This window comes from Perna viridis, chromosome 1 (genome assembly GCF_037379345.1).
Source record: "Perna viridis isolate PV_CMFRI_1.1 ecotype Kerala chromosome 1, ASM3737934v1, whole genome shotgun sequence".
Taxonomy (NCBI): Eukaryota; Metazoa; Mollusca; class Bivalvia; order Mytilida; family Mytilidae; genus Perna; species Perna viridis.
This window is the reverse complement of record NC_142445.1, coordinates 10,770,887-10,784,898: the sequence shown is the minus strand read 5'-3', so window position 1 is coordinate 10,784,898 and position 14,012 is coordinate 10,770,887. Positions and strand designations below refer to the sequence as shown.

The 14,012-nt window shown below is 31.4% G+C and overlaps 1 protein-coding gene across 1 annotated transcript in view; it reads right to left on the bottom strand.

The window, feature by feature from the left end:
* Positions 1 to 14,012, bottom strand: part of LOC148627220 (E3 ubiquitin-protein ligase rnf213-alpha-like) — a 140,985-nt gene extending 126,973 nt beyond the window's left edge. The window contains exons 1-5 of the mRNA XM_088569816.1: positions 13,872 to 14,012; positions 4,621 to 4,803; positions 3,194 to 3,322; positions 2,343 to 2,412; positions 190 to 239 (exon numbers count right to left, since the gene is read on the bottom strand). Of these exons, the coding sequence (XP_088425942.1) occupies positions 190 to 239; positions 2,343 to 2,412; positions 3,194 to 3,322; positions 4,621 to 4,783 (412 nt within the window). The 5' untranslated portion in view covers positions 4,784 to 4,803; positions 13,872 to 14,012. The remainder of the gene's footprint in view (positions 1 to 189; positions 240 to 2,342; positions 2,413 to 3,193; positions 3,323 to 4,620; positions 4,804 to 13,871) is intronic.

Here is a 14,012-nt window from a genome sequence, read left to right as displayed (position 1 = left end):
ACCGCAATTGGCCTACTACTACACTAATTGTTCACCTATTTCAAATAGTTTTATGGATACAATACACATTGGACATTTATCCTATTTACAATATCTGACACAGGAAAACAGTAAAAAATTGTGTGTTTATGTATTCTTTCAACATAGCTGTGACTTCATACTTGTATTATACTTGAAAACAAAACATACCACTTGCAACAACAGAACTGTACAATGGGTTTGCAAGGAAATTACCAAATCTGGAAGAAAACCAAATGGTAGTTTATACTTGTATAAACAGTTGCTCTCAACCACATGCTGTAAAATAAAACTTAAAAACAATGGAATACTAAAAAAACCTTGGCAAAAAATTATATAATTCTTCTGATAATTTTTATTGTATAAACTGAGGACAGATAAATCACTAAACATGTTAAACTTTCATTGTTACAGGCTATGTTGTGCTAAGAATACCCCATTCAACCACTTCAGTCAAAGCTGAGAAAGAGGAGACACTGTACCAGTCATCATGCAAAAGCAATATACCAAATATCTAAGAATTCCCTCAGATAGAAGCTGAGAAATCTGTTCTGAAAATTTCCATTATGTATCACCTAAAAGTTACTAAGTAGATCGGTTAACAAAAAGTAGTTGAGCCAGGAACATGAAAAGGGAAGAAACGAACAAATTATCATGCAAAACCAATACACTAAATATCTAAGCATTCCTTCCAATAGAAGCTGAGAAATCAGTTAAAAAATTTCCATTTAGAACCACTTGAAAAATTACTAAGTCAATCTGTAGATAGGAAAAGATGAGCAATGAACCTGAAAAAGGGAGACACAATACAAGTCATCATGCAAAAGCAATATACTAAATATCTAAGCGTTCCCTTCAATAGAAGCTGAGAATCAATTATGAACAATATAACAGATAGATGGATGGAGGGAATGATGGACAAATGGACGGACAAGGTGATTGCAATATAGCATTAGAGTGGGGGTATAACAAGGTCATTTGCAATACAGTCCCCACTCATTTGAGTAGGGAATAATGTGTATAAAATGTAGTCTACTGATAGATGGAAGGTGTAATAATCTGTAAACAAAACATTTTTTTCCTAACTGCATACTGGGTTAGTGGGTATATATTAACCAAAAACAAATACTTGGTGTTTTTACTTCAAAATAATCATATTCAATTGGACTTGTAACAAGTCTTCTGATTGCTTATCCTTTGGCAAAACATTCTGTTAATAATATTATTATTAATATACAATGGGATATTCTCAGTGTTCCTTTACTCTGATTGGTGTATTTCCATCATAACCTTACATATAGGTCATACTAACAACCTAGTTCAAATAAGAATGGGGTTTTTCCAGTTGCATAACGTGAGTTTGAAACTAATTAATCAGGTTGCTCTTTATCAATATCCATGTGCAAATTTTAATGCAATAACACTAGCACTGCTGTAAGAAGCAGCCACGATTTGATTTCTTATGATTGCAAAAATCCAAAACTAAATAAGATTTTCATTAACTAAAGAATAAATTCTTTTGGACTGGAACCCATCAAAACAAGAATAAAAAGAAATGTTGCAAAAAAACTGTTTACAAATTAGGAACATTACTAATTTATATCAAAGAGCAAATTAAAAAAAAAAAATTGTATGATAAATAGATAAAACAAGAAAAACTGTAAGCAATGCTCACTAACTTGATAGATAAAAAAAGAAAGAGTACAATGGGAACATATAATAAAGATTCAGTGAAAGGTATTCAATTCCATTTAGTGGTGTAGGAGGAGTAGCGGATAAGAGATGCCCCCACCAAGTCCCCATATTCACAAATGAAAAATGTCTTGATGTATGAACCAAAAATTGATTTTGATTAAAATATAAATATGTGCATTATGGGAACACATAATAAAAATATTCTGTCAAAGTTTCGTTCAATTCCATGCAGTGGTGTAGAAGGAGTTATGTATAAGATATGGGTCCATTCCTAATGTCCTCTTATTCACAAATGACAAAGTCCTTGTTTTGATATGTGAATCCCCCATATTGACTCAGATCAAAATCTAAATTAGGAGGTGCACAATGGTAACATGTAATAAAGATACTGTGAAAGTTTCATTCAATTCTATTCTGAGGTGTACAAAATGGGGTTCCCCCTGTGTAAAGGAAGGAAGTACAGACAGAAGGAAGGATTGAAAGAAGGATGGACGGAAACCCCTATCACTATATATCCCAACTTTGCAAGTGGGGGTATAATGACTAAAAAGGAAAAAGATGTAGCAAAAATAAAGTAACTGTTCATGAAACAGACACTGAAAACAGATCACATCCTAATTAATACATACTGCAGCGCTTTCTGAATGTCCTGGTATGAAGCAGACAGTGGGTCACCTTGCTGTGTGCACATCAACCATTCTGTAATATTTTTTGAAAAAGGTAACCTTTTCATCTAATTAAACTACTCAACAATCACGTTGGAGTATGGAGGAAAAGAATTTTTTGGTATTAAAAATCTGCAGGATTTTTTTATATCATGAAATGATTTTTTAATATTACTAAATGAAGTAGCAATATTACAAAAAGAAATTTTTTATTATAAATATACTAGTTCTTCATGGAAGAATGTCATTTGTAAAATTACAAAATCAATTTCTAATTTAAAAAAATCAATTTTTTATATTACAAAGACATTTAATATATTACAAAATCATTTTGTAACACATGTATCAGAAAGCATTTCGTAATATTAGTAAAATTATTTTTGCAAGGAATTGGTAATATTATAAACTGAATGCCAGTAGTTATATGAACAAATTGTTTTATAATTTCATAAAATCTTTTTGATATCCATGATTAAGTTAAATTTGTTATATCATAAAATGAATTTCTTACATTAGAAAACAAATTTACAATATCAAAATGTTGTTTAGCAATATAAGAAATTGAATACTTGATATAAAAAAATGACTCTCTAATAGGAGAAAATCTTTTTGGACAAGCAATATCAAAGATTCATTAAACCATTTGCTAATATTAATAAATATTTTTTTAAATATGAGAAGTTTGATCAGTTACATTACTAAATGGATGACACTCTATCTTATTTACTTCTTTTTTTTTTCATTATATCTCTAGTTTAAAATATTTCTATTACTGGCATTTCCCTTTACTTCCCTCATTTGCAAAGAAACTTTACCTTGGGAATTATTGCTTCTTCTAGTTAGATTTAAGTTGCTACGATATGACTGGTCAGTTCTCGATCTAGACTGCCTATCATTGTTTGGATCTGTGGAATATTGTCCATGATTAACCTGATCTAAAGTACCTGCAATGAATAAAATAACAAACCATTAAAGTAAAATTCATATTCTACAAAAAACAAGAATTATATTCAATGTAAGAGATAGTCTGTGCATAATTTACTCGTATATGGCAGATCATTAAACCACTAAGTGATATCAATTAACTTAAGTTACCTGAATTTTCTACTCAAACCCTGCAAGAACAATGCTCAAGATTCCTGTCTAAAAAAATTGTGCAGGCTTTATCATATGGATCATATCATCAATTGAAAGTTTCTTACTACCTATTATAGATTTCAAGATATTGGCTTAAAACATCAATTTTAGCATATTAAGAGAAATAACTCTAACAAGAGGTCATCATACTACTTCAAGCCAAAAGAGACTTTCATAGAACCTATTGTAAAGATCATTTCATCAATTGGAAGTTATGGTTTTCAAGACATTGGCTTAAAACTGAAAAACATCATTTTGCCTTTCAAGGGCAATAACTAACTAGAAGTCCTCCTACAGCTTTCACCCAAAAGACTTTCGTAGACCTTATATTAAAATTCATTTTATCCATTGAAACTTTAGTTTTATCTTTTATGATTTTCAAAAATTGGCTCATAAAATGCTTTGCGTAGCTTGATACAACCACAGAGGTTGAATCATGAAAAGTTGGGGCAAGTATGGACACACCATTCAAATTTGAGCTTAGAATTTTGATTACTATTAGATATCTGACACAGGATAAGAATTTGACCAGAATCCTAGTGGTCACTTTTTGGTCCCTTGTTATATATAGTACTAGAATAAACCCCAAAATCAATTTAAACTTTCCTTTGGGAGTATTGAACCTTGTGGTACAATTTCAAAGCAATCCATTTCCATTTATTTTAATTATTATTCAGAAATCAGAAAAAATACATGTCTCTGGCCCCTAAGTGGACCCTTATTCTTACTTTCCCCAAAGTAACAACCTCAAAAATCAATCCAAGTCTTCTTTTGCTAGTATGTCACAATGTAGTAATCTTAATATGAGATCCACTCATTTTCAGGACAAAAGGAAAATGCTTGTTTCAGGTCCCTTTTTGGTCCTTTATTCCAAAAATCAATACCAACCTTCCTAAAATTTCACAAAGATCCACCACCTAATATATAAGTTATCACACTGAAACCAAGTGTCTACAGACAACAAACACACAGACAATGACAAGGGTGCCAATAACAACAGTGCCATAAAATTAAAAATTTGTGGTTGTATAAAAATACATACATGTGTATTTTAAAAAATGTAGAAAATATTGCAAATAAGACATGCATAATAATGTAAATATACCTTTTAAATGCCATCCACAAGACTCACATACTCTTGCATTTGGAATTGTAACACTTCTTGTACATTTTGGACAACACTGTCCACCACACTTGTGGCAAAAATTATTTGATGCAAATAAATCAGCTCCGCATACTTTATTACCATAAGAATGTAAACATTTCATCGTCAGTCTTTTACATATTTCTGAAAAGTAATATGTACTTCATATATGTAATATTAAGATGTAATTCAAAAAGTGTTTGACCAATCTAAATACTAAAACTAATGTACAAGTAAATCAAAACTGTGCCTGTCAAATTATGGTACACTGTATTTATTCCAAAGTTCAAGATACCACATATATTTTACAAGAATCTTAAAAGTATATAAAATGTCTTGATACAACTGCAGAGGTTAAACCCTGAACAGTTGTGCAAGATGGACACCATTCAAGCTTGATACATTCTGATTAAATATTTGACACAATTGCTTGTGCATGGGTCCTCTTTGGCCAATAATTCCTATTTTGATAAAGTCACAACCCCAAAAATCAATGCAAGTCGTCCTTTGGTGGCATGGTACCTTGTGTTACAATTCAAAGAGATTCATTCGTATTGTTTAATGTAATGAAAACCTTTTTTCTGGCCCCTATTTGGTCCTTAATTCCTAAATGGTTTAAATGAAAACCCCCAAAATCATTCCCAGCTTCCCTTTTGTCATACAGCACCTTGTGGTATCATTTAATAAATATCTATTCATTTATATTAAATTCATTGTCTGGACATCATGAAGAATGCTTGTTTCTGGCCCCTTTTGAACCCCTAATTCATACAAGTTTTAAGTCACAACCCCCAAAATCAATCCCAGTCTTCCTTTTCTGGTATAGCACCTTGAAGTACAATTTCATAAAGATCCATACACCAATACTGAAGTAATTGCTTTGAAACCAAATCGTCTACGGATACTGGGCTCCTTTTTTGCCCTTAATTCCTAAAATGGTTTGAGTGAAAAACCCCAAAATCTGTCCTAGTCTTCCATTTGGTGCTATAATTTCATAAAGATCCATTTGCTTATAGTCAAGCCATTGTCCATATATCATGACATTAAATGTTTGTATCTGGTCCCTTTCTGCCCTCTTAATCCTACAAGGTTCAAGTCACAACCCCTAACATCAACCAAGCCTTCCCTTTGTGGTGTGGTACCATATGATATAATTTCATAACAATCCATGCACAATCCTCAATTTATTGTCTGGAAATCAAATAGTCCATGGATGCTACCCCATTTTTTTTCGCTCTAATTCCTACAAGGTTCAAGTCGCAACCCCAAAAGTCAATTCAAGCCTTTCATTTGTTGCATAGCACCTTGTGCTATAATGTCATAATGATCCATTCACTTGTAGTCAAATTATAGACCAGATATCATGAAATGCTTGTTTTTTGTTCCTTTCTGGCCCCTAATTCATTCAAGGTTCAAGTCACATCCCCAAACATCACTCAAAGCCTTCCTTTGTGATATGGCACCATATGGTATAAAATCATCAAGATCCATGCACTCATACTCAAATCATTGTCTGGAAACACTAGATTATGATAATGCAGACTACAGATGTAAGTAATTAGCATGATACCATTATACAGATGCAATTTTTTTTGTGATCATATAAATATACATGGGATATCTTGTAATCTTTATGAGATATTTTATTTAATTAATAAGAAATCTTACACATTTTTCATTAAAAATGATCAAGAAAAACATGGTACAAAAGTATTAAATCTAAAGACACTGCCTAAATTTGAAAACAGAAAATAGAGAAGATCTACACATAATGTAGACACAAGATTAAAATACAATTACAAGTTAAAATTTAAGATAAGAAAAACAAGACATCACACAGAAATTTCAAGTACTTGCAATTCGAGCTCCAACAAAGAACAGGGATGAACAATAGTTCTCCTTAAGGTATTGTTTCTTTGGAATTTTACAATTTTAATTTAGGCACATTTCTCTACAAATGCCATCATAACTACATAATGTTAATAAAGATAATATGCATATTGCAGGGATAAACATACAAAACAACCATATCTAACCAGTAGTGTAACAACAGATTTAAGGCCACATCAAGTTAATTTGCAGCTTCTTATCGTCATCCACCCCTACTCAAAAGGGCCAGCCAAAAATTTTTTTGTTTTTGATTTTTTTATGGTGGAATAAATTTCCGGATTTCTTTTATATATCCATATTCATCATGACTCTACATATACACAATACTACAGATTTCCAGTCAAAAACCAAGTAACAAGGTGTATAGTTAGAGAATATCTTGATATTTTTTGGCAGATCTTCGTTGTTAGTCACATTATAAGAGAAATTAAAGAAATAAAGCCTTTGTATGGAACAAATTATTGCATAATCGAAAGTACACATTTACAGGATTTCTTTAACAAATTCGTCAGCAGGAATAAGAATTTACAAATTTCTGAAAAATAAAAAATATACCGGTAATCCTCCCACACACCCAATTTTTTTAGTTGCTGGTGGATGAGAATCTTTACAAATTAACTTGATGTGGACTAAGTAAACAAATTTGAAAAAAAAAAATTTCACATTTTGCTATATTTTGTACCTAGCGTTTTTTCTTCTCTCCAAAAGTCAACATAAAACATACTTAATCACTCTAACATCTTTAATGTGAATGATGTGTAAGTGCAAAATATCTTAATTTTGACATTCCACAGGGTAATAATTGGTTACACCTTTGTAAAGACATGTTTCTACCAATCAAAACCAAGAAGTTTGCAAGTGCAAGGATAAGGTCTAGTATCCCCTTTTAAGCAGACCAAACAAATGACAGGATTACCTGGCAAATTTCACTCCAGTGGAATATACCCTTGTCCTAAAAACTTTTTTGACAGTATCCTTGCTCTACTAAGCATACAAATCATACGCATGACAGCAACAGAACAACCGTGAATTACATATTCCATATGTTAGTGCATATTCTGCATACAGTAATGTTGGTATATTGCCATCAAGAAAGGGGAAGTTTACAAATCATTACGTTTGTCATTTTTTTTTTTAATTTCAAACATCCTGTTTCAACTTCGTTTGGTTAAGGTTTAGGTATGAAGCAGATGAAGGTAAATCAGTTGCTCCTTTCATTTTACATGTTTAAAACGGGGAAAATAATTTTTTCTTGTATTTTTCAATGAATTGAGTAAAAAAAAAATTCTCAAAAATTTGAAGCATAATTTTCTTTTTAAATACCCCCCTTCTCTTTTATGAAACGGTCAGAACCTAACTCATCATAAAAATCATAAGAATGGACAACAATTCTATAGCAATGATTCTACTTTATTCATGAAAGAGACAAAATTTTGTGGAACAAATCCAAATTTTATGGTGACCTAATGCATCATAAATTACATCCCCTGGAAGAAGTGGCCTGTAGATTTATTTTGAAAAATTCCTTGTCAAGATTAAGATGCTAAAGGTAAAACATAAGATTTTCAATGTAATATCTCTTCAATTAAGACTAGCAAACTTTCCTCCAGTCAACATTAAGACAAACATTTTATAAATATGTTTTCTAAAACTTCCAATATCAATTACACATACAAAAATGAATCTCATTCTTTTTTCTTTTGAACCAAATACTCAATTTTTTTTTAAAGAAAATATCTTTTATAGTTTTTTTTTCCAATCCATGTCAATATAACAAAAATAACTACATTTCAATTTAAAGGCCTACAAGAGGCACAGTGATACCAATTAGACAGACATCTTTGAATTAAATACTATAACTCAACTTTGTGATGAGAACAAAGTTGTTCAGTTTCCTGAACCACATAACTCCTTTTTCCACTTACTGCACACACACACTGAACTATTAACATGTCAATACATGGGTACCTGAATATTTATTCAAAATAATGATTATCATTCTTGAAATTTTATTTAAAGATGGAAGATTTAAATGGAACAAATAGTAATCTATTTAATGAGATAACTATAAAGATATGCCCCACACTCTGCAATACAATAAAAAAAAAGTTCATTAAAACTTAATAACATTGCCTCAGGAACATACATATACAATACAATGTCCTTACTCACTCAAAAACAAGGTCATGTAGGTTATATAGGAAATGAAGCTATATCTGAAAAAAAAATATACAATTTGGAATATTGAAATTGATAGGTTTTATGAAAATCAATAATCTTTGGCCCAGCATGTTTTCTTTGTCTTTTGACATCCTACAAAATATCAATCTGATTAAAATCAGCTGTTTGTTTGGCTCTGTTTGCTCATACTATACAGTATAAAAATATCAAAATATAAATTCTGAATCTCAAAAAAAAGTGAAAGGAGAACATGAAAAATGGCATTATTTTTGTTTTAAAGAGTATTACATAGTAGGGTTAGAAATCTATTACATCCATAAAATATAGCTAAAGAATATATTTAAGACTTTTTGTAAAAACTAAGGCCTCCAGATTTAGCTGTCAGTAAACTAATAAAGAGGGGGAAACACCCCCCTCCTGGAACCCCTGGAGGATTTTTTTTATGTCCGACCTGTCCTGAAAAATGGTCAGTTTTTTAGACATTAGCCTTTCAATTCATATAAGTAACAAAAACATGCAGAGATATCCTTCGCTAAGGCCCTCTAGAAATGGGGGGGTTTAAAAGAATAGGCATTAAAAGATGTCATTCAGAGGTAAAGAGTTATGGTAGATTAAATCTACTACATATAGCATTCTTTCTGTCATTTTACATGTAGAATGTCAGAAAATGTTATTAATACATATTTTTAAAGAAATTTTATACAGCAGTTTTTCAATAGTTTGAGAAATAGTAAAAATTCCCAACTGAATCTGTATTTAAAATCATACATGTAGCCTCAACCAACTCGAATTTCAGTTCAGTGATCTAGCAGTCTAATGTTAAAGTTTATACAGTATGACAAACATTCAGGCCAGTAATTACCCTTGCCCAAAAGAAAAAAAATTCATGTATTTTTAAACATGCATTAACCTGACAACAACCAAGTTTTCAAATTTGGCAACTTGAATTTTCACTAACTTGCACACTAAGACAAGGTTCACAAAATGTCAACATAAAACACTGCCTGTGGTTTTTATATGAAGGTAGATTATACCTATTTCACATAGCATTCTTTTCTGTTATTTTGCAAAATCATACAGAACTACACATTGCCCCTAGCAGGACTAATAGCCCCGCAACCTGTTAAACCCTGTACATTAGACACCACACAGGATTCATATTGGAAACAATTTTTATGGGGGATAAACGAAGCACTTTTGACACAAAATTTTGCCGCCATTTCTTAAACACCCAACTCCAAACTGCAATCAGTACTGCCTTTTCTGACAACACACTGAAAGAATGTGTCTTCAAAATTATTTTAAACATAAATTCCTGACAATATGTACATCCCAATATAGTAATCTAACACCCCATTAAGTTCCATAACAATACTGCTAGTTGTTGTGGACAACACATGAGACCAAGTGTTGCTGAAAAATGCTTAAAGACAAATCACACTATTGTTTATGCGCATTGTATGGCACAAACTATTATATCATCATCGATTTGTGACGTCATTTTTAGCGCAAAATTCGCTACTTAACTCCCTTTGACCATAGAAGCAATATGACGTTGTGGTTCAATGGCCTCTTTGGAAAATCTTCCCTAAATGACAGGTGTCCGTCCGTGTATCCATCTGTCCTAAACAAACTCACAACTACAATTTCACAAGGAAATCCGAGGAAACTGAAAAACAAATTTTACTAATATTTAGACTTTGAAAAAAATTGATAGTCAGCATTGTCCAATACTTTTATGGGGAGTTTTGCCAATTTGATTATCAAACATTTTAGCTAGGGTTGGGTGGGAGATATGAAACAATAATCTTTTTCTTGGAGAGTGTGAGCTAGTTTTCCTAACAAGTTGTTGAATGCGGGATATTAAAGATGGTCCCCTACTATTCCAAATAAAACACAATTTGTCAGTTCATTTACTGAATTAAAAATGTAGAAATAGTTCCATGCGAATTACGTACATGTAATCCATGCGCGGATTCATATGGGCAGATCTGGCAAATGCCCCTCCCCTGAAATTTGAGGACATATTTTTGTTTTGCACAAAATCATGATTTTTTTACAAATTCTATCCCCACAAATGTGTTTGCTTCACTTCTATCAGCCTTAAAATTTTATTTATTAATTTAAATATTGATAAATTAATAAATTTAAATATTTAAATATGGTTCAAGAGTTAGTTTTTCTTTTGGCAGGAAACAATGAAAGGTTCTTTTTAGGTGGATAAAACTCATTGTATTTTGTTTTTAATGTTTTAAGAATGAAGAAGAGAAAATTTCCAATTTTGTGGTGTATGGCATGTGTCAATCGTAAAAACATTGACAAAATCCAAGACCTCTGAATTGAATTTGGAAAATGACTAAGACTCCAGATTTTACAAATTTTTGAACTGCTATATCTTCATTAAAAGCATAGTGACCTATATTTTGTAGAAGCTTATTTCATTGCTGTTATACTTGAGAACACTTCAGTAAAATTTCACGAAATTCCAAACATCAGAACTGGTTAGTTGGATTTGTCTTTAAGTTCAAACAGCCTTCACTTCTATAATTTTTGCCAAAACATAAATTCCTGATTTTCCTTTGGGGGTTTGTCACCTTGTAGTTTCTGGTCCCTTTGAGGCCCAATATTCTTGCTCTACTCACAACCAAAAATATCTCTATTCCACCTTGTAGTAAAATTCGTACGAGATCCACTCCCTTTATCTGAAGATATTGTCTGGACCTGTTGAAACCCCTTTTGGGACTTTAATTTTAAAATGGTTTAAGTTTTAATCCCCAAAATAAATCAGTCTTCTTTTGGTGGTATAGCATCATTCTATACAATTTCAAAAAGATCACTTCATTAATAGTCATGTTAATGTTTGGACATCAAGAAAATATATGTTTCTGGCTTCCTTTTTTGTACCTCATTTTTAAAACATTCAAATCACAACCTCCAAAATCAATCCCAGTCTGACTATTGTGGTGTAGAATATGGTAGAATAATATCAGACATTCCTTTGCTTTTACTGGAGTTATATAGTTAAATTCTACAAAATGCTTGTTATTAGTATTCAAGGTCATGAAAATTCCCCATCATCATTGTTTTTGTTCTGTTTTTAATTATTTTTGTTTTTTGTTTACTCTCATTCAAATAAAGACTGGTTAGTCTTTCTTTTGCGGTATGTTAATTGAAATACCATTTAATGCCTGCAACTGGAAACCAAATGTCTATGTCATTCACCGACCCAGTCAGCATTTTAAAATCCTACCGTTTTTTTGTGGACACAGTCCTACCATTGGCTGTGGGACCATATGGAACATAGAATTTGTCAAAGACATATGGAACATAGAATTTGTCAAAGAGATTCTTGAAGTTCACAGCAGGGCAACTAATGTTGCATGCTTAGCAGATCTCAACAGCCAGGCAATTAAATTTTTGGAACACATTTCTAATTCCAATAATACACCTGTAAATGAAATCTATACTAATTTATCCCAAAATAGCAATTGGCTGCTTACAGTACATTAATGGGTTAATGAATATAGATTTGGTTTCTTATCATCCAATAATTTACATCTTCTTAAATATCGTATAACCTCCGTAAAACAATGAAAAATTGATCAGAAAACTCAAACTCAACACAGCAGTTTAAAAGATTTTAAGCATAAAACTTATACTTTACAATAAAATTTTAAAGTTTAACCATAAACCTTCTTATGTATATACTTGTAAATTCTCATTTTTCCTGACATCCGGGCACTTCAACATCTAGGTCGTGTACCAAGGTGACACTACATAGATACCTTTGGTTGACATGTAGAACCCAAAAAGCTATTAATAATCTGTACCAGCTTCTTTATCAATAAAAAAATCTACTTTTAAATGAATTTTTGAACAGACAATCAAGAGCATAATAATTATTATTTTCTGTATTCGAAGATATTTATAATTGAAAAAAAGAAGGATTTTTCCATCATAGTTCTGATTGGCTTTCAGTCAATTTCATGTGTGACATCACATGTACACAGAAAATGAGAATACAAATCTGATAGATCAACAGTCTGTAAATTAAGAATAAGACCCCATTCTTTTGCAATTGAGAGAGGGTGGAATAAAAATATTCCTGTAAATAACAGATTCTGCAAATCATGTGTGGCAGAACTGCTTGATTTATGTCCCTTGATTAACTTATTTCAGTTTAATCAATTTTGTTGTGTTTTGAGATTTAAGTCATTGATAATTTATTTAGATAATCTAAACATACTGAAAATGAAAATAAACTTTATCCAGATTGATATATTTTATAACAGATTTTCTCAGACATTGAAGTATTATGATTTATTATTCACCTTATCAATGAATATTTATAGATTTGAATAAGATAAATTTGCCGACTTTTCATAATTGTCTGAGGACTAATTTCTAGTCCAACATTGCAAATAGCCTAGCTGTTCCAACAAGGTTAGTGCAACTGCCACATACCTACCCCACTTGAAATGAGATTGTTCCATTTTAATGACTTCTGTATGCAATAAAGTATTTTGTACTTGGGAAATAAAATGTATTGCTAATTGTACTGATTCCTTTACATTCGACCCACATTGCCACATTGCGCTACAAAGCTTTGCATTCGTGGTCCCTCTTATAGTCAATCTAAAGCTGGTATGAATTGTAATCTGAGTCTGCCGAATCTTAAGCAGTAATTGCACCTGCTACACATGCAATAAAACCAATTTGAAGATGAAATCCATTTTTTCATATATTGTCCAACATATAATCAGCTTATAAGTAAAAATAACAAAATAGCATACAAATTTAATTCAAATACAGAAAATAACATGGCATTAAGATTCTATAACAATTCCAATTGATTACATGTATAATAACTGGTGGTCGGTGATCATTGTCTAGCCCAATAATACTTCCAATTCCATTTTCTTTATTATTCACGACCGCTCATGGTATCTGTCACTATGCAGTTTTCGTGTTTATAACCAATGTGTCTATTTGGTTTTGTGTCATGACCATTTATTGTAAATTTGTTAGTACAATAAAATATTTGTATTTGCATTTGAGATCCCTTTTTGTATACCACCATCGGTCCCAGAAGGGATTAAGATTTCGTGCACTGAAACAGTCATTATTTATTACATATGTACCTGTCTATATCATTATGATTGACGAAGAATTCGCACAGGTTTCTTTTATATTCCTGTTGTTGTGTCAGGAAGGAATTTCCACTCTTGTTTCATTTTCGATTTTATCTCAAATCGAATTTCAGAAATCGGAGAGCACGTGAT